General features: G+C 35.4%; 1 protein-coding gene across 1 annotated transcript in view; it reads right to left on the reverse strand.

Annotated features, from left to right (window-relative positions):
- Positions 1–3974: 3974 nt before the first annotated feature.
- Positions 3975–18193, reverse strand: part of LOC145673413 (putative phosphatidate phosphatase) — a 62446-nt gene continuing 48227 nt past the window's right edge. The window contains exons 6-8 of the mRNA XM_081743099.1: positions 12295–12418; positions 9190–9278; positions 3975–4372 (exon numbers count right to left, since the gene is read on the reverse strand). Coding sequence (XP_081599225.1) covers positions 9229–9278; positions 12295–12418 — 174 coding nt within the window. The 3' untranslated portion in view covers positions 3975–4372; positions 9190–9228. The remainder of the gene's footprint in view (positions 4373–9189; positions 9279–12294; positions 12419–18193) is intronic.

Consider the following 18193-nt stretch of genomic DNA (forward strand, 5'->3'; position numbering starts at 1 on the left):
ATATGATTTTCTTGGTAGAAGGCTTCATAGGGCCTTTCTGGGTGGGAATGTTTTCACTGTCTACACGTAACTTAGTCTCTGGGCCATTGCGATTACGCAACATTCACAAGATGATCGCAAAATTCGTTCTCATTGGGTACATGGACGGCCAACACTCCACATGCAAATTCAGCTCATTACTGTTTCTGAAAAAGGATAAGCAAAGTTGGACATTTTCAGACGTTCTGAACGTACTTCAAATTTGTAGTATCTAGTAACGTAAAAAATATACATTCGTATCTTAAGACATGGATTCATTTGCTATCATAAGCACATGTAGAACAACGCTTTCTATATACTAGGACGAAAACTTATTGATTGCTCCACGTATCAAATGTAAAGTTTTGTATTATGCTAAACCACTTTTAGAAGCCATTTAAAGATAAATTTGAAGAACAGAGGAAAGGTATGGCTTGTTATTAATTTCGGAGGAAAAGTAAAGAATCGTGTTTGAAGCCCAACAAATGGGAAAATTTGAAGATCATACTGATGTTAAGACTTTATGTGACACTGAATCATTAGGTTTTGAGGCCACCGTTATCATTGATTATCTTATTACGTTCGTTGTAGTAATATATGTGAGAAATCTTGAAGATCATAACAAATATTACGAGTTTTCTTTACATAAAGCAACACGATTTACAAATTTCGAAGGCCATCGAATTTAAAATGAGAAAATTATTTAATAAATCGATAAACTTAGCAACAATAATTAAATTAACTATATACCAGGAGGAGCTGGTGTTATAGGTTACAGTGTTGTGCAACAGCATAATTTAACAGTAAACAGTTTTTTTTTTTTTTTTTTTAATTATTAAAGCAGAGCTTCAGTAAAAATAGACCCTTGCTTTTAAGCACAAAATTGTATTGATGCACCTCTTTAAAAAATCATATAAACAACTGAAGAAAGGAGAGAGATTTACATTTCCAGTTGTAACGAGCGTTGCCATGGATACAGTAACATTAAACGTATGACAGAGCTCGTATTTCTTAATATGTGAAACAATTTGTATCTGTATCGTTCCCATCTTCTCGTGTTGTTCACTAGCAGTTGGAATCACTTCGGGAACCACTTGGCTTCTGCAATAGTTATGAATTTCTCCACTTGGAAGCACTTAGACTCAATTGGTAGAGTCAGTGAGCGGCAGTAGCTTGACACAAAATGCTGATTCACATAAACTCGGTATGCTTTGCTCCCACGAGCTAACCAAAATACTGCCCCAGTGCAGCCTCCTCACATTTTGATTTTGGTCGTTCCCCGAACTTTTTTTTTTCAGCTTCTAAGCCTTAACATTAGAATATATAATGTAGGTCAAATTAACCCATATCGGTTTCCAAACTAAGAGCTTCTCAAAAGACATCAGTAAAGGCTAGATTATTTCCCTTTCCTAAGTGTGTATTCTTCAAGTTCTTTTGTCTTTGAATAAAATATAGGGGCCTAATTTAACAACCAAGATGAATAAAAAAATTGGCAATTCACTCAAAGTTAAATTTAATAAGAATATTAAAACTTCTTTAAAAAAAAAATACGAACCGACTTCGGAAGAAAGCACTAAAAGGCAGAAAATGATAAAGGAGCTGAAAAGCTAATAATAATAATAATAATAATAATAATAATAATAATAATAATAATAATAATAATAATAATAATAATAAAACCATAATATAATTTATTACTATTATTTATAAATAGAATTGAAGTCGTTTCAAGTCGAACAAATAAATGCCTAGTAGCCTATAAAATTATTTCAATGGTAATTTTATGAGACGTCAAAATGTTTGGCTTGGTATGGCTACAAATATTTATTTATAGATAAGAGTCTTCCTTGGGAATAGATCATTACAGTAGCGAACGAAAACTGTATCAGCTATCAAGTAGAATTTTGCGCACGAGGTGACATTAGTATTCCCTCCAGAGGCGGATCCATGGGGGCGATCGGGGCAATTCTCCCCCCCCCCCACAGAATAGGAAACTTCCTTATTTTATATATAAATAAAACCCATCCCAGAGTTTGGAGCTCTTAAAAGTAGCTCTAAGTAGCAGTATTACAACCCATCGTCCCCCCAAGTACGTCCTGGATCCACCCCTGGTTCCATCCAAATAGTTAAATATATATAAATCGCAGCGTATATGTCCTAACGTCATTGCCAGCTAACATTTGAGACTAGTTGATGTGTAAAAGCTGTTGGAAGTCTTAGAGCCAGACGTAAGGCATTGCGCCGAGTAAATGTGTATACATTTTGCAAAACTTGGTATATTTTACAATTTTACTTCGATAGAGGTGCCAATGATGCACAAGGTTGTTAAGAATTTTCTACTGTTGTGGAAAAGATACGTTATCAAAAGCAGCAGTCAAAACGTGTTAGTTTCGCTTCTTTGTAATAGGGATGCGCACGAGACGAGACGAGACAGAATTTTCCTGACAAAATTCGAGTCGAAACACAGCTTTTCCAATAGAGAAATATACGTTTTTCGAGTCGAGATATTTTCGCAGCACATTTTCGAGACGAGACAGCTTCGAATCTTCTCTCGTGCGAATCCCTACTTTCTAGAAATTTCGATGTGCAAGATGTTCCTTGTAGAAGGCGATCAAGCACAAAACAAGGTGATATTCTGGCTAATATTGAACATGACCGTCGTATAAGCCGCTGTAACACCGCTAATGACATCCGTCACTAAACAGTGTTAAACTATTTGAAGAAATCTCGCTACAAGGATATTCTTAACTCCTTGGTTTATACAACCTATCTTACTTTGTTGACTTTCTGGCTGCAGCAAATTTTAGGATGATTTTTCTCAGGCGTTGTAAGTATATTTGATTTCTTTACAAAACAATTATTTAAAAAAATTGATATATGAAACTCTTGATTAAGAATAGCTTAATACACTAGTGAAAGCCGCATAGAAATATGACCAATGGTAATCGATATAATAGCGTACAACCCAACAAACACACATACAAATGCAGGTCAAACTGAGAACCATTTTTTTAAGTCGGTAAAAAAAAAGTGCTTTACAGGTACAGGAAGTAAACTTTGTAGGTACAAATTTTTGCATGTTAAAACTTAAGGCAAACAATGCTATGTGTTTCTTCTGCTGACATTTTCTTTAAATTTCAAACCGTAGCAGAGACATTTCCAAGTGAATGCTCTGTGACGTCACAGGTTAACGCTCCGCTTCTCCGTAAACCACACGGAGAGTGAAATGAGCAGGGAGGAAACTTGTCTTTCAGAAAAGGGAGTGGGGGCAAGTAGACGAGAACGGCAATATGTAGTTGACGGCAGAAAAATAATTGGTGGGTCTATGACTACAAGTAATTACCAACGTCTGTTTACTCCATTCCCCTAGCATATTTCTTCCCTTCCACTGTAGAATACATTTCTCTAAGCTATATATTTTGTCATACAAGCTCTCCTACTTCATACATTGTCTTTGGAAATGATTGGCTTAGCATATGTATCGGCGAAGAAATCTAATACTACGTATTAGCAAAGTCTACAACTAATTGTCTTCCATTTATACATGTTTACAGTTATTTGTCTTATGAGCTCTAGAACACTTGTAAAGTAGCAGTACTAAAATGTTTATTTATTTATTTATTTACTGTATGTTGAAACTACTTATCTTCAACTACTGGTACTATTCTAGTACGTATTAACTTTATTTCCTTCGGAGGCACTGCTGCCCGAAAAACATGCCTGAAAGGAACACTGGTTACCAGTGTTACCAGACAGTCAAGTACATTTCCTGTTCGTGCTTGATAAAAAAAAAAAAAAAAAAAAAAAAACAACAACAAGATGCCGCGTACATTATCAATTGTAATGTTTCTTTGGATCATCCGTTCTTGGAAGTAAACCTCTAAGATTTTTTTCAGGGAAGCCTGAAAAGAAAAGGGTTCAATTGTATACGTAAGCGTTACAAAAAATGTAAAATATTTATTTCAAAATATATATATTCATGATTGTTTATTTTGCGTAAAATAATTACAATTTTATTATTAACCGTATTTGTTGATTACTGCACAATTTAAGAACAATATTCGCAACATATTTCCTAATAAATCATTTGAATTTACGAATGTTCTGCTGCTAATTTTTCCAGTCACTTGCTGTAATCATTATATATGAAAATTAGTGTTTTACACGAAGATTTTTATGATGTTTCTTCTAGTAATATTGAAGTTTTTATTTTCGGGCTCCAACAGTCCACTATTTATTAAGATGAACGGTCTCATAACTACTTAGGGAACTCGTTAGTCGGAAATCACAAATATGTAGGACACGTTTCATTTTCTATCTACAAGGCATATTTCCCCATCTCATTCATTTCAACCTGCAAAAAAAAATCATGTTATAAGAGAAATTCTTAAAATATCTGATAAAATAAATAACAAAAAATACCAATGAATATATAAAATTAAAATAATTAAATAAGAAAATAGAGAGATTTGTATTTCTACTATTAAAGCTCGAATAATGTGCTATTCAAATGTATAAATTATAGACTATTCAAGTATTTGTTCGTCGAATATTCAAACGAAACTTGTTATTGGAATATTGAAACTAATATTCGAACAACAAATTTTCAAATAATTTTAACAGTATTGATTGATGCCACTTGACTTAATATCTCTTAGCTTTGTAGTAAACAAAAACTGAAAAATTTAATAGAAGTCATTCAAAATGACAAAAATCCTAAACAGTAGCAAAAATCTACTAAATACATATTGATTACGGATGGAGTCTGTTTACTGCACTACAATTACAGTGCTTGCTGATTGTTAAAGGCAAATTGAGGTTGTAATTTATACAAAGATACTCTATATTTATGGAAACGAATTGGAACGTCCACTAAGGGTGTTTTAATTGCACGGTGAGGAAGCAAAGCTGGGCACTCAGAAGGCAGATGCATGCAGAAGATGCTAGCAGTGAATGTCTAGAATGTCTCCAAAAGTCACCCCATTCTAGGAGGGGTAGGTTTGAGCACTTTCCAACATAGGATATTGCTACAAAAAATTGTGAAATAGTGTTTGGTGAAAGGTTTCGCCATTTTCAAGGAGGTTATTGCCAATGTAATCAAACGCAACAAACATGCAGCCCCAGAGAATGTAGGTGCGAGTGTGAGCACAGCGGCAAGAAAGCAAAATCCCCATCCCAAAGCATGTAGTTCGACAAGTGCAGCAAATGGTCACACAGGAGAATCCACCGACACAAAGAGCCATTGGTAGGACAGTGGGGAAATCGAAAACAACTGTGCAGAGGATAATCGCCCAGGATTTACGACTTAAAGTGAAGTTTAAGCCCTTGTTCACACACTCACACATGTTAGTGAATGCAGGGTACATTGAATACGGCTTTATGAACGATGTGGTAACCTTAGACAAAGTCTGGATCTATTTGTCAACTTCCACTCGGATTCGAGCCCTGTACTATTATCCAAAGGCTGCTAAGGATCGGGCAAATAGAGTTCGCACTTGCCGCGAAAGTTTGCCCCGAGAGTTCATGATGGTTACCAGTTTATGCCAAGAAAGCAAACTTCCATCAAGTTACTCATAATGTGAAAATTAATGCAGCATACTATCAACAGCGTTATGGAGCCATTATACCATATTCCTTTTTTGTATAGTGCTTAGATTTCAAAGGTCTTCAGTCGTCAAGACAAAGCGTCCAGCCATACAGCTTGAACAACTGTGGCACACATGACCTAATAAACGTATGACGCTGGTATCTGTGTCCCATATTCCATATCCATGTCAAGTTCCTCGATGCTGCACCGATGGACTTTTGTGCCTTTGGGTTATTGAAGCGAGCTGTTTCCTGCCGGGATCCACGCACAGTGCAAGGATTGTGGAAAGTTTGCGAGGATCAGTGGTTAAATCTAGATCAGTTGTCTCTCACTAAAGCCTCCTCCAATGGAAATTCCCTAGTGTTAATTTATTGTCTATACTCAGGGGAGGTATATAGAACAAAATCGCTGGTGAAAACATGTCTTTAGGCTCTAGGGTGGGTGTTCCAAAATCGTTTCCATAAACGTGGACCTTCCTTTGTACTACTGTAGAATGCAGAGCCAGATTTACGTATAAGCTAAAAAAAACTAAAGCTTAGGACCCCATTCTGTTGAGGGAACTAAAAAATTTAAAGGAAAGAAAACATGTCATGTTTTCTCAAAATATAAGATAAAAATAAATAAAATAAAATATACATACAGGAATGGTGTTTTATGTTGTATAGGCTCGAATGATATAAGTAACGCGGCCGCTTCAGCTAGCTTGCTCCTTAAATTATCACTAGCTTGCTCATTTGTGTATAGAGGGTGCATATGTTCTGCAAATGCCTTTAAAAACCTATTAGGTCTATAGATTACCATATATTCAACACCTAAAGCAGCGACAGTCATTGATAAAGGAAAACTGGACATATAAAGAAGACATTACATTCAATAGCTTAAGATCTCATCAAAACTAAATCCGGTTCTAGTAGAACGTGCAGTGCTACAAACGATTTATCCAAAACGTAAACGTTCTTTATCTAAAGAAACATACGCATATATATGCTCTTGTCTATGATTTCGAAAAATATTTCAAGTAGGCTCTCTACTTTAACATTATTTTAATTTGAGACGGCTGCACTGGTAAAGAAAGTATAAGCTAAAAAGCTGCAAAAATTAATGAAAATTATAACGGATTAAAAGTGACAAAATAAGGCAATGTAAAAGTAATTGTCCACATTAAAAATTAATGGTAGAAAAATGTAACAGTTAAACATTAAATTAAGTTGAAAATTAATTGGTTTCGATCTAATTTACCAATTTCCACTACTATGTAAAGAGAAGTATTTTGTGAAATTTGATGTAATTTTTAGTAAATACAGTTAATGATGTGTCAAAACTATTATTATGAAAAGCTACTGTTCCTTCTCAGGATCAACATCTCAAGAGCTGAGCCAGCAGTTTAAACCAGTGCTCTTCAACCCTTTTTTCTCGCGTACCCCTAGACACAGTTCGACATTCAATTGTGTACCCCTGAAGATGTTTAAAGAAATTGAATCGAAATTAACTTATTAAACCTAATACACATGTTCTGTTCATTAAAAAAGGCGGGGGAAGGGGAATAGAGACCCAACAAAAGGACAATCAGTGTGCCAGAGGGATAAAGTACTATTTACAGGGGGATAAAGTACACATCCGAAAAAATTAACATGGGAAATCTCAAAATGTATGGGAAATATCCAGTTCTACTGAAGGGGATTTCCCCCTCATCCTGCCCCGATAATTCGCACACTGAGGAAAATATTAAAAATTCAAAAACTAAAAGATCAGAACTAATCTGTTAATGAGATGGCTGAGCTTGTTTCCGGGACGCCAACTTCTCAATTCTTGATCGAATCTTCGACTGCGAGAATCAGAGCTGATTCTGAATTCAAGCAATTTTTGTGCTTTTTTCTATTGATGTTAATGCAAAGAAACATTGTTCACACAGATATATTGATGAAAATGGAAGAAGTTTTGAAATAGCACTATCACTATTTTCATTGTACTCTTTTCGAACATAAATACAAAAGTCACAAATTGACAAATTATCGAATTTCATTTGCAGTGAACTGTCAACAGACATTTCTAAAAGACCCCCAGAAGCAGCATTAAGTACTCCCACAAACATCTTCGCGTACCTCAAGGGGTATGCATATCCCGGTTGAATAGCACTGGCTTAAACCACCGTAGCCCTGTACCTAATTGACCTAGAGAGATGGTTTAGGTGTCTATCTCTTTAGAAAGGATGAAGGTTTCCAATGGTGTGCATTTCATCCACATCGAAGGTTCCACAGCGGAAGGGTAGGGGAAAGATTATATGTTTTTAGTTCCCCTCTCCCTCAGTATTTGGGTTGGAAGTTCTCCCCCCAAAGGAGCTACAAGCATATAAACTGGTATCAATGAAGATAAATGAACATACTAACTAGTGATTTTTGGCGTACATGTAAGGATTTTTTTCTGGTGTACGACAAATAACAGTGTTGCCATAGTCGAAAAATGTATTTTCTCAATTTTTAGTACTTTCTTCTTCTTTTACAGGTTGGGCATAGGGGCACAAAAGTTACCTCGTTAGAATCTGTGTCTCTTAAGCTTTCTAATGAGATATGGTTTATATCTCTATGACAATTAGGAGCGTCGCTAGGGCTGCCAACGCCAGGGTAGACCAAAATATTCCGAAAAATAAGTACAGCATGTTTCTCGTAGGAAAGACGTTCGGAATATTTCTCACTTGGTATTAAACTTTCTACCTTGGCGTATAACGTCTGACGTACACATGAAAATACTTTTTTCTATGTATGGCAAATAACAGCGTTGCCAGCCTCTCACAAATTTCCAAAAATTATCATTAAAAAAAATTGTTTTTCGTCTACTTGTTTGGCACGGGAGAACAAAAGTTAGCTCGTTGGGATCTGTGTTCCATAAGCTTTGTTCCACAACTAGGTATGTTCATGTCCCTGTGACAATTAGAAGAGGTACTAGGGCCGCCAACGTAAAGGTCTACGATTTTCCTGAAATCCCTGTCGGTCCTGAGAAGGGTCAGTGTCCTTGATCACTGCAGAATATCCATTTCTCATGGTTTAAATAAAATTAAGATTACGTTTTAATTACTGGCAAATTCTTAGCGATTATGAATTTAAAATTAACTCACAAATTATATTTGAATAATTTGAAATTAACAAATTTGGTAACTGATTCATTTAATCGTTAAATTTAACGGATTAATCATAAGCCTGGCTTAATCTCCTAACTGACTATAAAGTGAAATATATTTGGTTAATTTTCAAACTTAAATTAGTCCACGTTCATAATTATAGTTAGACTTAAATTAAATTAAAATCCTTTATACTAGATTTATGTGCGTGTGTGTGTTTTTATAGTAATTATTCAATGGTCATAATTTGTAATCAGGTTGTAATTAAGAAAAACATAATTTTAACTTTTAAATTTTCGAGTAAGTTTATTTTTAAAATTCTTAAGGGATTGCTTAGTGTACTTTTATGAATGGTTTCATTTTACATTTTAATTAAGTATGGTAAGCCCGTACGGCTTGTACCTGCCCAATTTGAACCTCAGAAAAATAATCATGAGTAATAATATAATAATAACAACTCTTTACTTACAGAATGTACAATGAGAATGTTACCGCAGATATATTTGTTCTACGGTCGAGCTCCTCCATTATGCGAAACGCTGCTATACGAACATGAACCTGAACAGACAAGAAAATGGAAAGCATTAATTTAATTGAGGTTGGTACGTCCAATTTCGTCACGCTAAGCTGTGAACACTCACTATAAAATCCTGAACAACGAAATGGTAAATATAACGGTTTCATTAGGTAACTTAATATTTGAAGGGTAAGGGAAAAAAAGAAGAAATGTCACAAAACTGAATTTTCGAGAAAACGGCTTTTTAATATTGAAACCGCTTACAAAATGAATAGGATTGGTCAAATCTTTTGCATAGTATATATACAGTCAGATAGTACCAAGATTCACCAACAGATAAGACAAAGCACCCGATAAAGCACCCACATGGACATTCCTTGCTTTTCCCCCTTACCCTCCATTTCTGGTACAAAAATAGTTGCTCCATAGACCAACATTTATACCTTCAAACAGAAGAAACAAATTGCTTGCAAGTGTGGAAGTTGCCAGCTGCCTATAGGCAATTTCGTCAATTCACTGAGATATTTCTGCAAATAGATTATTTAATTAACAGAAGAGATTGATGCTTGCTGCAGAATTATTTTATAGTTCACTCAGTATCTGAATATAAACTAGTGAGTTTTCACTCAATGTTATGAATGAAATGATAGAAATAATTACAGTTTAGATCACTTTTTAATCAATAAAAATATATTGTCTATTACATTAGTAATCATGTCATCTTTTGTTACTGTTGATGTTTTACAACGAAAATGGATTATTGCAATGGATTCTGAAAGTAAACATAAGTACTAAACAAGGAGGCATATGCACCAAATACAGGATTTATCTAAAAAATAATGCATCACATTAATTTATGACGCATTACAGTCACAGCATTACGCAGACCATTCCCATCAGATGGGATATGGTGTGGGAGGGGAAGGGTTCTGAGAATACAACCCACCGCGTGGCAGTTGGATCCGAGGTGCCGGAGCGTCAGTGGGCGCAATAGATTAAACACCTGTTTGAAAGTGCCATCGAAGTTGAGATGGAATAAACCCTGGAGAAGCGATAAGCTATCACATTTTGCGTCAAACTGGGCACGACCACACGCAACACTTAGCGGATGATTCAAGAGACCTTCAGTGGTGAGTCTTTGACTAAATCCCAGTCGGACAGGTTGTACAAGATGCTCAGAGAAGGCCGAGAGTACGTCACCGATGAAGTCTGCCTGCAACATCGCGGGGTGACGACACTGTGGCCCGAGTGCACGAATTACCGTGTTCGGATGTTAGGAGACACATTAAACATTTTGAAAAGTGTTATTCACCGGATTATGATGGAAGAGTTGCAAATGGGGAGACTGTGCGCTAATCTCGTTCTAAGAGTTCTCGCTGATGATCAGAGAAATAATCGAGTTTTGTGAAGAACTTGTGCAGTGTTGTGAAGAAAGCTCTAATATTTTGGACAATGTAATAGCCGGTGATGAGAAATAGATCTCTGAATATGACTCTGCAACGAAAGGGCAGAGCACAAATGGCACACAGCGCAGTCCCCTCACCCAAAAAGGTAAAAAAGAAGAACGAAAATCAAAGCCATGCTCACTGTCGTTCTTGATGCTACAGGGGTGGTTCGTTCTAAGTTTGTACCACCTGGACAGATTGTCAACGCCAAATTTTACGTGGAAATCCTCAAAAAACAAACAAAGGATCAACCGCATTAGAAGCAGGATTAAGGATTAGTGGAAGCTTCACCATGAAAGCGCTTCCAGTCACACTGACTTTGACGTGCGCTACTACCTGACATGGATCGGAGTTACAACGGTTCCGCAACACTCCTACAGTCCCGACTTTGCCCCAATCTAACTTCTTTCTGCTTCCGAAAGTAAATAAATAATTCCTGAAAGGACTTCATTTGGAGAGGTCTTTTACAACATCAAAACGACTTCGATGGGGACTTTTTAAGAATATATCTGTTGAGAACTTCCAGGGGGCAAACAACGTATGGAAATCTCGCTGGCAAAAATATACCGAGGCAAGAAGATCATACTTTGAAGATTTTTAAGAGATTGTATAAACCTAATCAAATAAACATTTAAAAAATACGACACATTACTTTTGGCACAAACCCTGTAGCTGAGTCAAATGGAGAGTCAAGAAGACAAATCATGGATCTAAAAGTTTGAGGAAGCGAATAAAACTCACTTTAAAGTTCAAACAACTGAGTTTCGTTTCACATTAGATTACAGTAGACTACAGTAGACTAATAAACATTGCGAATTCAATACTCAAACTTGAAGCAGTACATCTATAACAACTTGAATAGAGAAATTAGATCAAAGATAGAAACTGTTCCTCGGATGCTGAATACAAATCCAAAAGTCATTACTTTACATCTCTTATTTATTATTTTTGCTTTATGGAGATTAATGTTAAAACTGGAAGTGCTACTTGATGTCTATCATTTCAGTTTACCATAGACGAATGAAGTTAAAAATAAAACATATTCTTGTGGTACTGAATCCATATTAAATACTCTTTGTCGTTATCTATTTTCGTTTTATCCGTGTTGTAACCGGAAATCGAGAATTCTAACCGGTTTGAACACAGACAAAAATCGAGACAGAACTAATCCTTGGGACGCAAAATCTGTCTCTAAAGAAGTGCGCTAAGATATCTCTTACCGTTTTTGCTCAATGAAAAGAAGAACTGATATCGGAAGTACTAACAAGTTTAACCTATTTTTCGGATTTGGTAGACTTTTGCGACTGATGGTAGTTGTGTTCACTTGAGGCTCTAAATCGACTGAGAAAAACCTTCCCGTACTATCTAGTAACGTTTTTGTTTTATGGCGATCAACGTTGAAACCCGTAACGGTTGATTTCTATCGCTTCCTCTTTGAATAGGGGGTTAAATGAAAGAGATGGAATCTATTCTTAGCACGCTGAATCGCCTACAAAGGTATTGGGCACAGAACAAAAGTGTTGGGTATAAATGTTTACTATAGAATGTATTTTCTATACTGTAATGTACTCCCTTGTGGAATAATATGGTTACTGATATAAGTGTAACGTACCTCCGATTTGTGCCTTCCCCAGTTCCGTTGTTTCATTTGGATCCTCAGGATTCACTTCAGTGCAGTAAACTGGAACTCCAGAATTCGTTGGTTTCTTTTTCATCAAGTCGGATACAAATACTGCCTTGAAATACATAGATAAAAAATATTGTAAATAGTTTATAATACTTCACCATAAGCTGTCTGAAAATTTTCAGATGAAAACATTAATACAAAAATGTATTGTCGGCTGTACTCCAATGTATATAGTTATTCTATTTGGTCTAGGAATTAATTCGTGCGGGTGGACAAGAGATGGCGCAACGAACGGAGCGTCCCACAGTTCCGTGTATCCACACATGTGTTGCAAACCCCTGTCATCGCGTATCGTTCGTAGTATAGGGCAGTGGATTAAAGCGTCAACAACACCAGTTTGTAGTTAAGTGAACATGGCGCAATTTGTGCCTGATAAAGTGTTTTTGCGGGGTGTCCTGCTGCATTACTTTAACATGCAGAAAAGTGCGACTGAAAGTCATCGTATTTTGGTGGAAGTGTATGGTGACCATGCTCTAGCTGAGCGTGTCAGAAGTGGTTTGCACGGTTTAGAAGTGGTGATTTCGGCTTGGCAGACCAAGAGCGAGCTGGACAGCCAAAAAAATTTCAAGACGAAGAATTGACAGCATTGCTCGAGCAGGATTCGTGTCAAACGCAGGAACAACTTGCAGCAGCATTAGGCGTTGATCAAACAACAGTCTCCAAACGCTTGAAAGCCATGGGAATGATTCAAAAGATGTCACATTGGGTTCCACATGAATTGAAAGACAGAGACGTTGAAAGACGAAAAGCCATTTGCGAATTGCTGCTTCAACGACAGAGCAGAAAGGGGTTTCTGCATCGAATTATTACGGGTGATGAGAAGTGGATCCATTACGAGAACCCTAAACGAAAACAGGCCTGGGTGAAACCAGGTGAACCAGGTCCATCACAACCAAAACGAGATATTCACTGTGCAAAGGTTATGCTGTGCATATGGTGGGATATGAAAGGTGTGGTGTACTATGAGCTGCTGCAACCGGGTGAAACTATGAATGGAGAACGTTATCGACGACAATTAATGCGTTTGAAGCAAGCTCTGGCCAGAACACGACCAGAATGGGAGAACAGACATGATAAACTTATTGTTCAACATAATAACGCTCGCCCACATGTCGCAAAACCGGTCAAAACCTATTTAGAAAATGTCGGATGGGAAGTTTTACCCCACCCGCCGTATTCACCAGACGTTGCTCCTTCGGACTACTACTTGTTCGATTGCATGAACAACGATTTGATTGGACAGCGGTTTACTTCTTCAGAAGATATCGAAACATGGGTCTCTGACTGGATCGCTTCCAAGGATGAGGACTTCTTTCGCCACGGAATCCGTACATTGCCTGACAGATGGGCGAAAGTGGTGGCTAGCGATGGACAATATTTTTCTTAAAGTATTTATGTATTTTGTGTTTGTACTACAGCTTCAATGTGTGCGTACCAACCGCACAAATTAATTCCTAGACCAAATATTATATATAATAGTAAAGTTAATAACAATTTTTACCCTTTGTCATTTACTGTACCATTTTCCGGAATGTCTTATTCAATAACGCTTTTTTGTATTATCTGTTAACTGCATTCAACTGTCGTGATGTGCAAGAAAGTAAAAAATGGACTTAAAAATTTATTCACTTAACAATCTACGTTGAAACGTTAACAACGGGATATTTGAAGCAAGGGGGAGTTGAGATACCAGATTTAAGTATTTATGAGAACGTGTCTAGATTTTGAGAGTAAAAATTTCTTCCCGCATACATTTTCCGAAGTTCTCTTATCTATCCGAACTTTTTAGCTTAACAATATTGTCAATTCAATTTCAGATACTCCACATTCGAAGATATGTTTGGGTATTTGTATTGAACGAAGAAATTATTGAAAAAGATCAGATGTACTAAAAAATATGAATAGACATAGTCAATATTATTCTGCGTAAGTATTCTTGTTTCATCACTTTCCATATTTTTATATATTTTCATAATGTTTTAAAACTAAACTTTAAAATAAAAGATAAAACTTCACTCTTGTGTCGAAAGTTAATATTTTCATAACGAGTTAGTCAGATCGAAGTGTGTCCACATTTTGGCATTTCAGAATATTGCAAAGTTCTGTAAGTCGAGTTTCAATATTGTATATGGAATTTCAACACTTCACCTTTTTGTTGTAAAAAATGTAAAAAAAAATTACAAAGTTCTCGTAAGTCTTTTCTCTAATCCTTATATGTTTTCTGTAGTTTAAGTTCGAAGTTCCGGAGCACACGATGTGAACTCGGAATAAAGGATATTTGTCTTAGCTCACAGCGGCCTCAGACGAGATTGGTTATACTCCGTAGCTCATGGCAGTCCCGGCAGTAGGTATTAAAGGATATCTCCTCTCATAGCATCCTGAGGAGATAATTTTAAAGGATTATACTTCATAACTCACGGCAGCTTCAGGAGTAAGTATTAAAGAAAGTCTCCGTAGCCCATGGCGGCCTTTGGGGAAGGTTTTGGTAGGTGAGCTATTAGCACTTCCTCGTCGTGTCGTTCTCTTTTATAACTATGTTCTTTGAGGGAGGACCCATGAAGGGGCAGTCGGGTTTCTTCGTAGTTTTCGGAATCCTTTTCGTTCTTTCCTAGAGATGTCTTCTTCCATCGTCTGCCACTGTTTGTCCCTGAAGATAACTCAATCCTTTTCTCTTGGCTTGGTCTGAGCGCTGAGAATTACTACCAATCTCTTAGCTGCGTCTGGGTCCTCTTCGTTCCAGTTGAACCTTGAAGTTCTTTTCAAATCTGTCCCTTGTCTTTGACTGATGCTGGAACAATCCTAATCACCTATAATCAAATTAAGGGACATTTTTGGCCTTCGGATCGCCTTTTCTTAAACTATTTTAATATACTGTATTATAGTGAAGTTTTGTAATAAACGGTTGTAGGAGAAAGTGCAAATACCATGTACCATCATTTGTCTCTACCAACCTGCTTCTCTCAACATGTTTACAATATTAACAAATGAGAAGTTATTTCCTTCACATAATTCGATTACTTCTACTCGTTAAAGAAGAGATAGTAAAGATCTTGCCGTTATATACGATAGTCATTTGATATTTTCAAGCCACATTTGTTTCATAGTAAATGAAGCTTTTAGAAACTTGGGTTTGATTATAAGAGTCTGTAGGGATTTCAGAAAAAAAAAAAAAGATTCTTTCAAAGCACTTTGCGTACGTCAAGTCGAAACTGAAATATGCTTCTCAAATATGGAATCCGGAGTACATCAAATACACTAGAAAAATTGAAAACATGTAATCCAAATTTTTATGATAACTGATTTTCAATCGGAGTCAGAAGAACTATTCTAAGTATGATTCAGCTTCCTAACTACAAGCTAATTTTAGTTTACCATCCTTGGAAACGAGAAGATTTACTTATAGTCTTGTGTTTTTATATAACATACTACACAATAAAATTGATTGTATTAACTTGTTAGAAAAGCCCGATTTTAGGTTGCCTCAACTAAACACGAGAAATCGGAATTACGTTCTTTCTTTTGCGATAAAGCTGAAAGAAATCTCTTTAAAAAGCTTTAATATTGCCGATGTGTGCTTCCTACAACAAAATTTACTAATTTAGATCGACAATACATATTGCTAATGACAATGAGAATAAATTAAAATTACAACTTCATCAATTATCGTTGGATATGTTATAATCAGTATTTTCTGTGTATTTTATATACTAAGTAGCGTGAATTACTCACTTCGCTCGGTTAAAATATGAACAAGTTTAGGAAGATACAAAAAGAATCAACAGATTGCGATCTTGCCCAAGAAGTTTAGGAATAATCAAAAACAAAAAAAAAGAATGCATCAAAAGATTCAAAAAATCTTGGCCAATAATTAGTTTTTGGATCAGCGGCCCCTAAATCGAGATTTCATTTTTATTAAAAGGAATAAGCATATCATACTGAGTTAAGTGATAGTTTGGGTTTGGGTACACTATATGTAGTTCTCCAGATATAAGGCATACAAGAAAACTTTTGATTGAAATATATTGGATCTTTTGATGCATTTTTGGATCAGGAGGGACAAAAGTTTTGAACTTCCCTTAAATCGACTTTCTGTATCTTCTACGGAATAAGCAGATTATACTGAGTTAAGTGGTAGTTTGGGGAAAAAAATGAAATGAAATCTTTAAGTCCCACGGCTATGCCGGTTAGGCTAAAGGAGACGGTGATAATGAGAAATGAGTGAAATGGTGGAATGATGAAAGTGGGAGGAAACGGGAGAACCCCGAGAAAACCCACGAGCGCGGTGTTTGTCCACCACAAAGTCCACACGAAGTGGTAGTTTGGGTTTGGCTACACTATATTTAACTCTCCAGTTTATAAGGCCTACAAGAAGATTTTTGCTTGAAATGTATTGGATCTTTAGATCCAAATAAATAAATTCGTAAATTGTCGTTGGTAAGTCATTTTTTACTATTACTGAAGCGCTCTTAAATCAATAGAAAAGAAGAAAATATAATGAAAAATCAGAAAACAATAAGTAATCTATATAAATAAAAAATAAACGTTAGTACTGTAGGCTGAATTTGGATTTAAACGGCATCGGAAATATCACTGTTCACATCAGCGACCTCGAAAACTATAGATTCGACACTAATATTGGTAATTTTCGATCATTTATATATATATATATATATATATATATATATATATATATATATATATATATATATATATATATATATATATATCTTGTCCTCCCCTCTCCTAAGTTGCACCGTCAAAATGAAATTATAAAAACCACTATGTTGAAAATTTAATCGAGATCGGTCGGCTGGTTCGAGAGTTATTAAGCGCAAACATAGTCACTTTCATTTTTATTTATATAGATATATAACATATATGAATAGCCTTAATAATATTGTGCTACTTTGTTAAATTTATTAGAGAACAACATGAATATTATTGCAGTGACTTAGAATACTGAAATTGGGCAGCATCCTGCTTTCTTCTTTAAATAAATAAATAATCAAAATTTAAGATATAGACATTTAAACTGAAACTTTACTCAAAACTAAATTTAATTAATAGTAAGAGATATTCTATGTTATTTCTTGCCTACGAGATAAATGGTTGAGATAGTGTTGCTAATATTATTTAAATATTCATTTTAATAATTATACGAATAATTTGGTTCCCATTATTCGAATATCCGAAAACTTATTTTCAATCTTCGAACAATCATTCGTCATCCGAAAAATTATTTGAATTACGAATTTTGTTCGAATAACAATTATTTGAATATTCGAAAATTCGAAGATTCCAATTATTCGAAGATTAAATTATTTGAATATTCGAATAGTGAATTATTCGAGGATTCCATTATTTGAATATTAGAATATTGAATTATTCGAAGTTTTCATTATTTGAATATTCGAATAGTGAATTATTAGAAGATTCCATTGTTTGAATATTCGAATAGTGAATTATTCGAAGATTCCATTGTTTGAATATTCGAATAGTGAATTACTCGAAGATTCCATTATTTGAATATTGGAATAGTGAATTATTCGAATATTCCATTATTTGAATATTGGAATATTGAATTATTCGAAGTTTTCGTTATTTGAATATTCGAATAGTGAATTATTCGAAGATTCCATTGTTTGAATATTCGAATAGTGAATTATTCGAAGATTCCATTGTTTGAATATTCGAATAGTGAATTACTCGAAGATTCCATTATTTGAATATTGGAATAGTGAATTATTTGAATTCTAACAGCACTAGTTGAAACTAGCTCGTCTTTACAAGCGTATTTTTGGGAGGAGGGGTAAGAGCTCTGTCT

This window comes from Thermobia domestica, chromosome 16, assembly GCF_964235325.1.
Source record: "Thermobia domestica chromosome 16, izTheDome1.hap1.1, whole genome shotgun sequence".
Classification (NCBI taxonomy): domain Eukaryota; kingdom Metazoa; phylum Arthropoda; class Insecta; order Zygentoma; family Lepismatidae; genus Thermobia; species Thermobia domestica.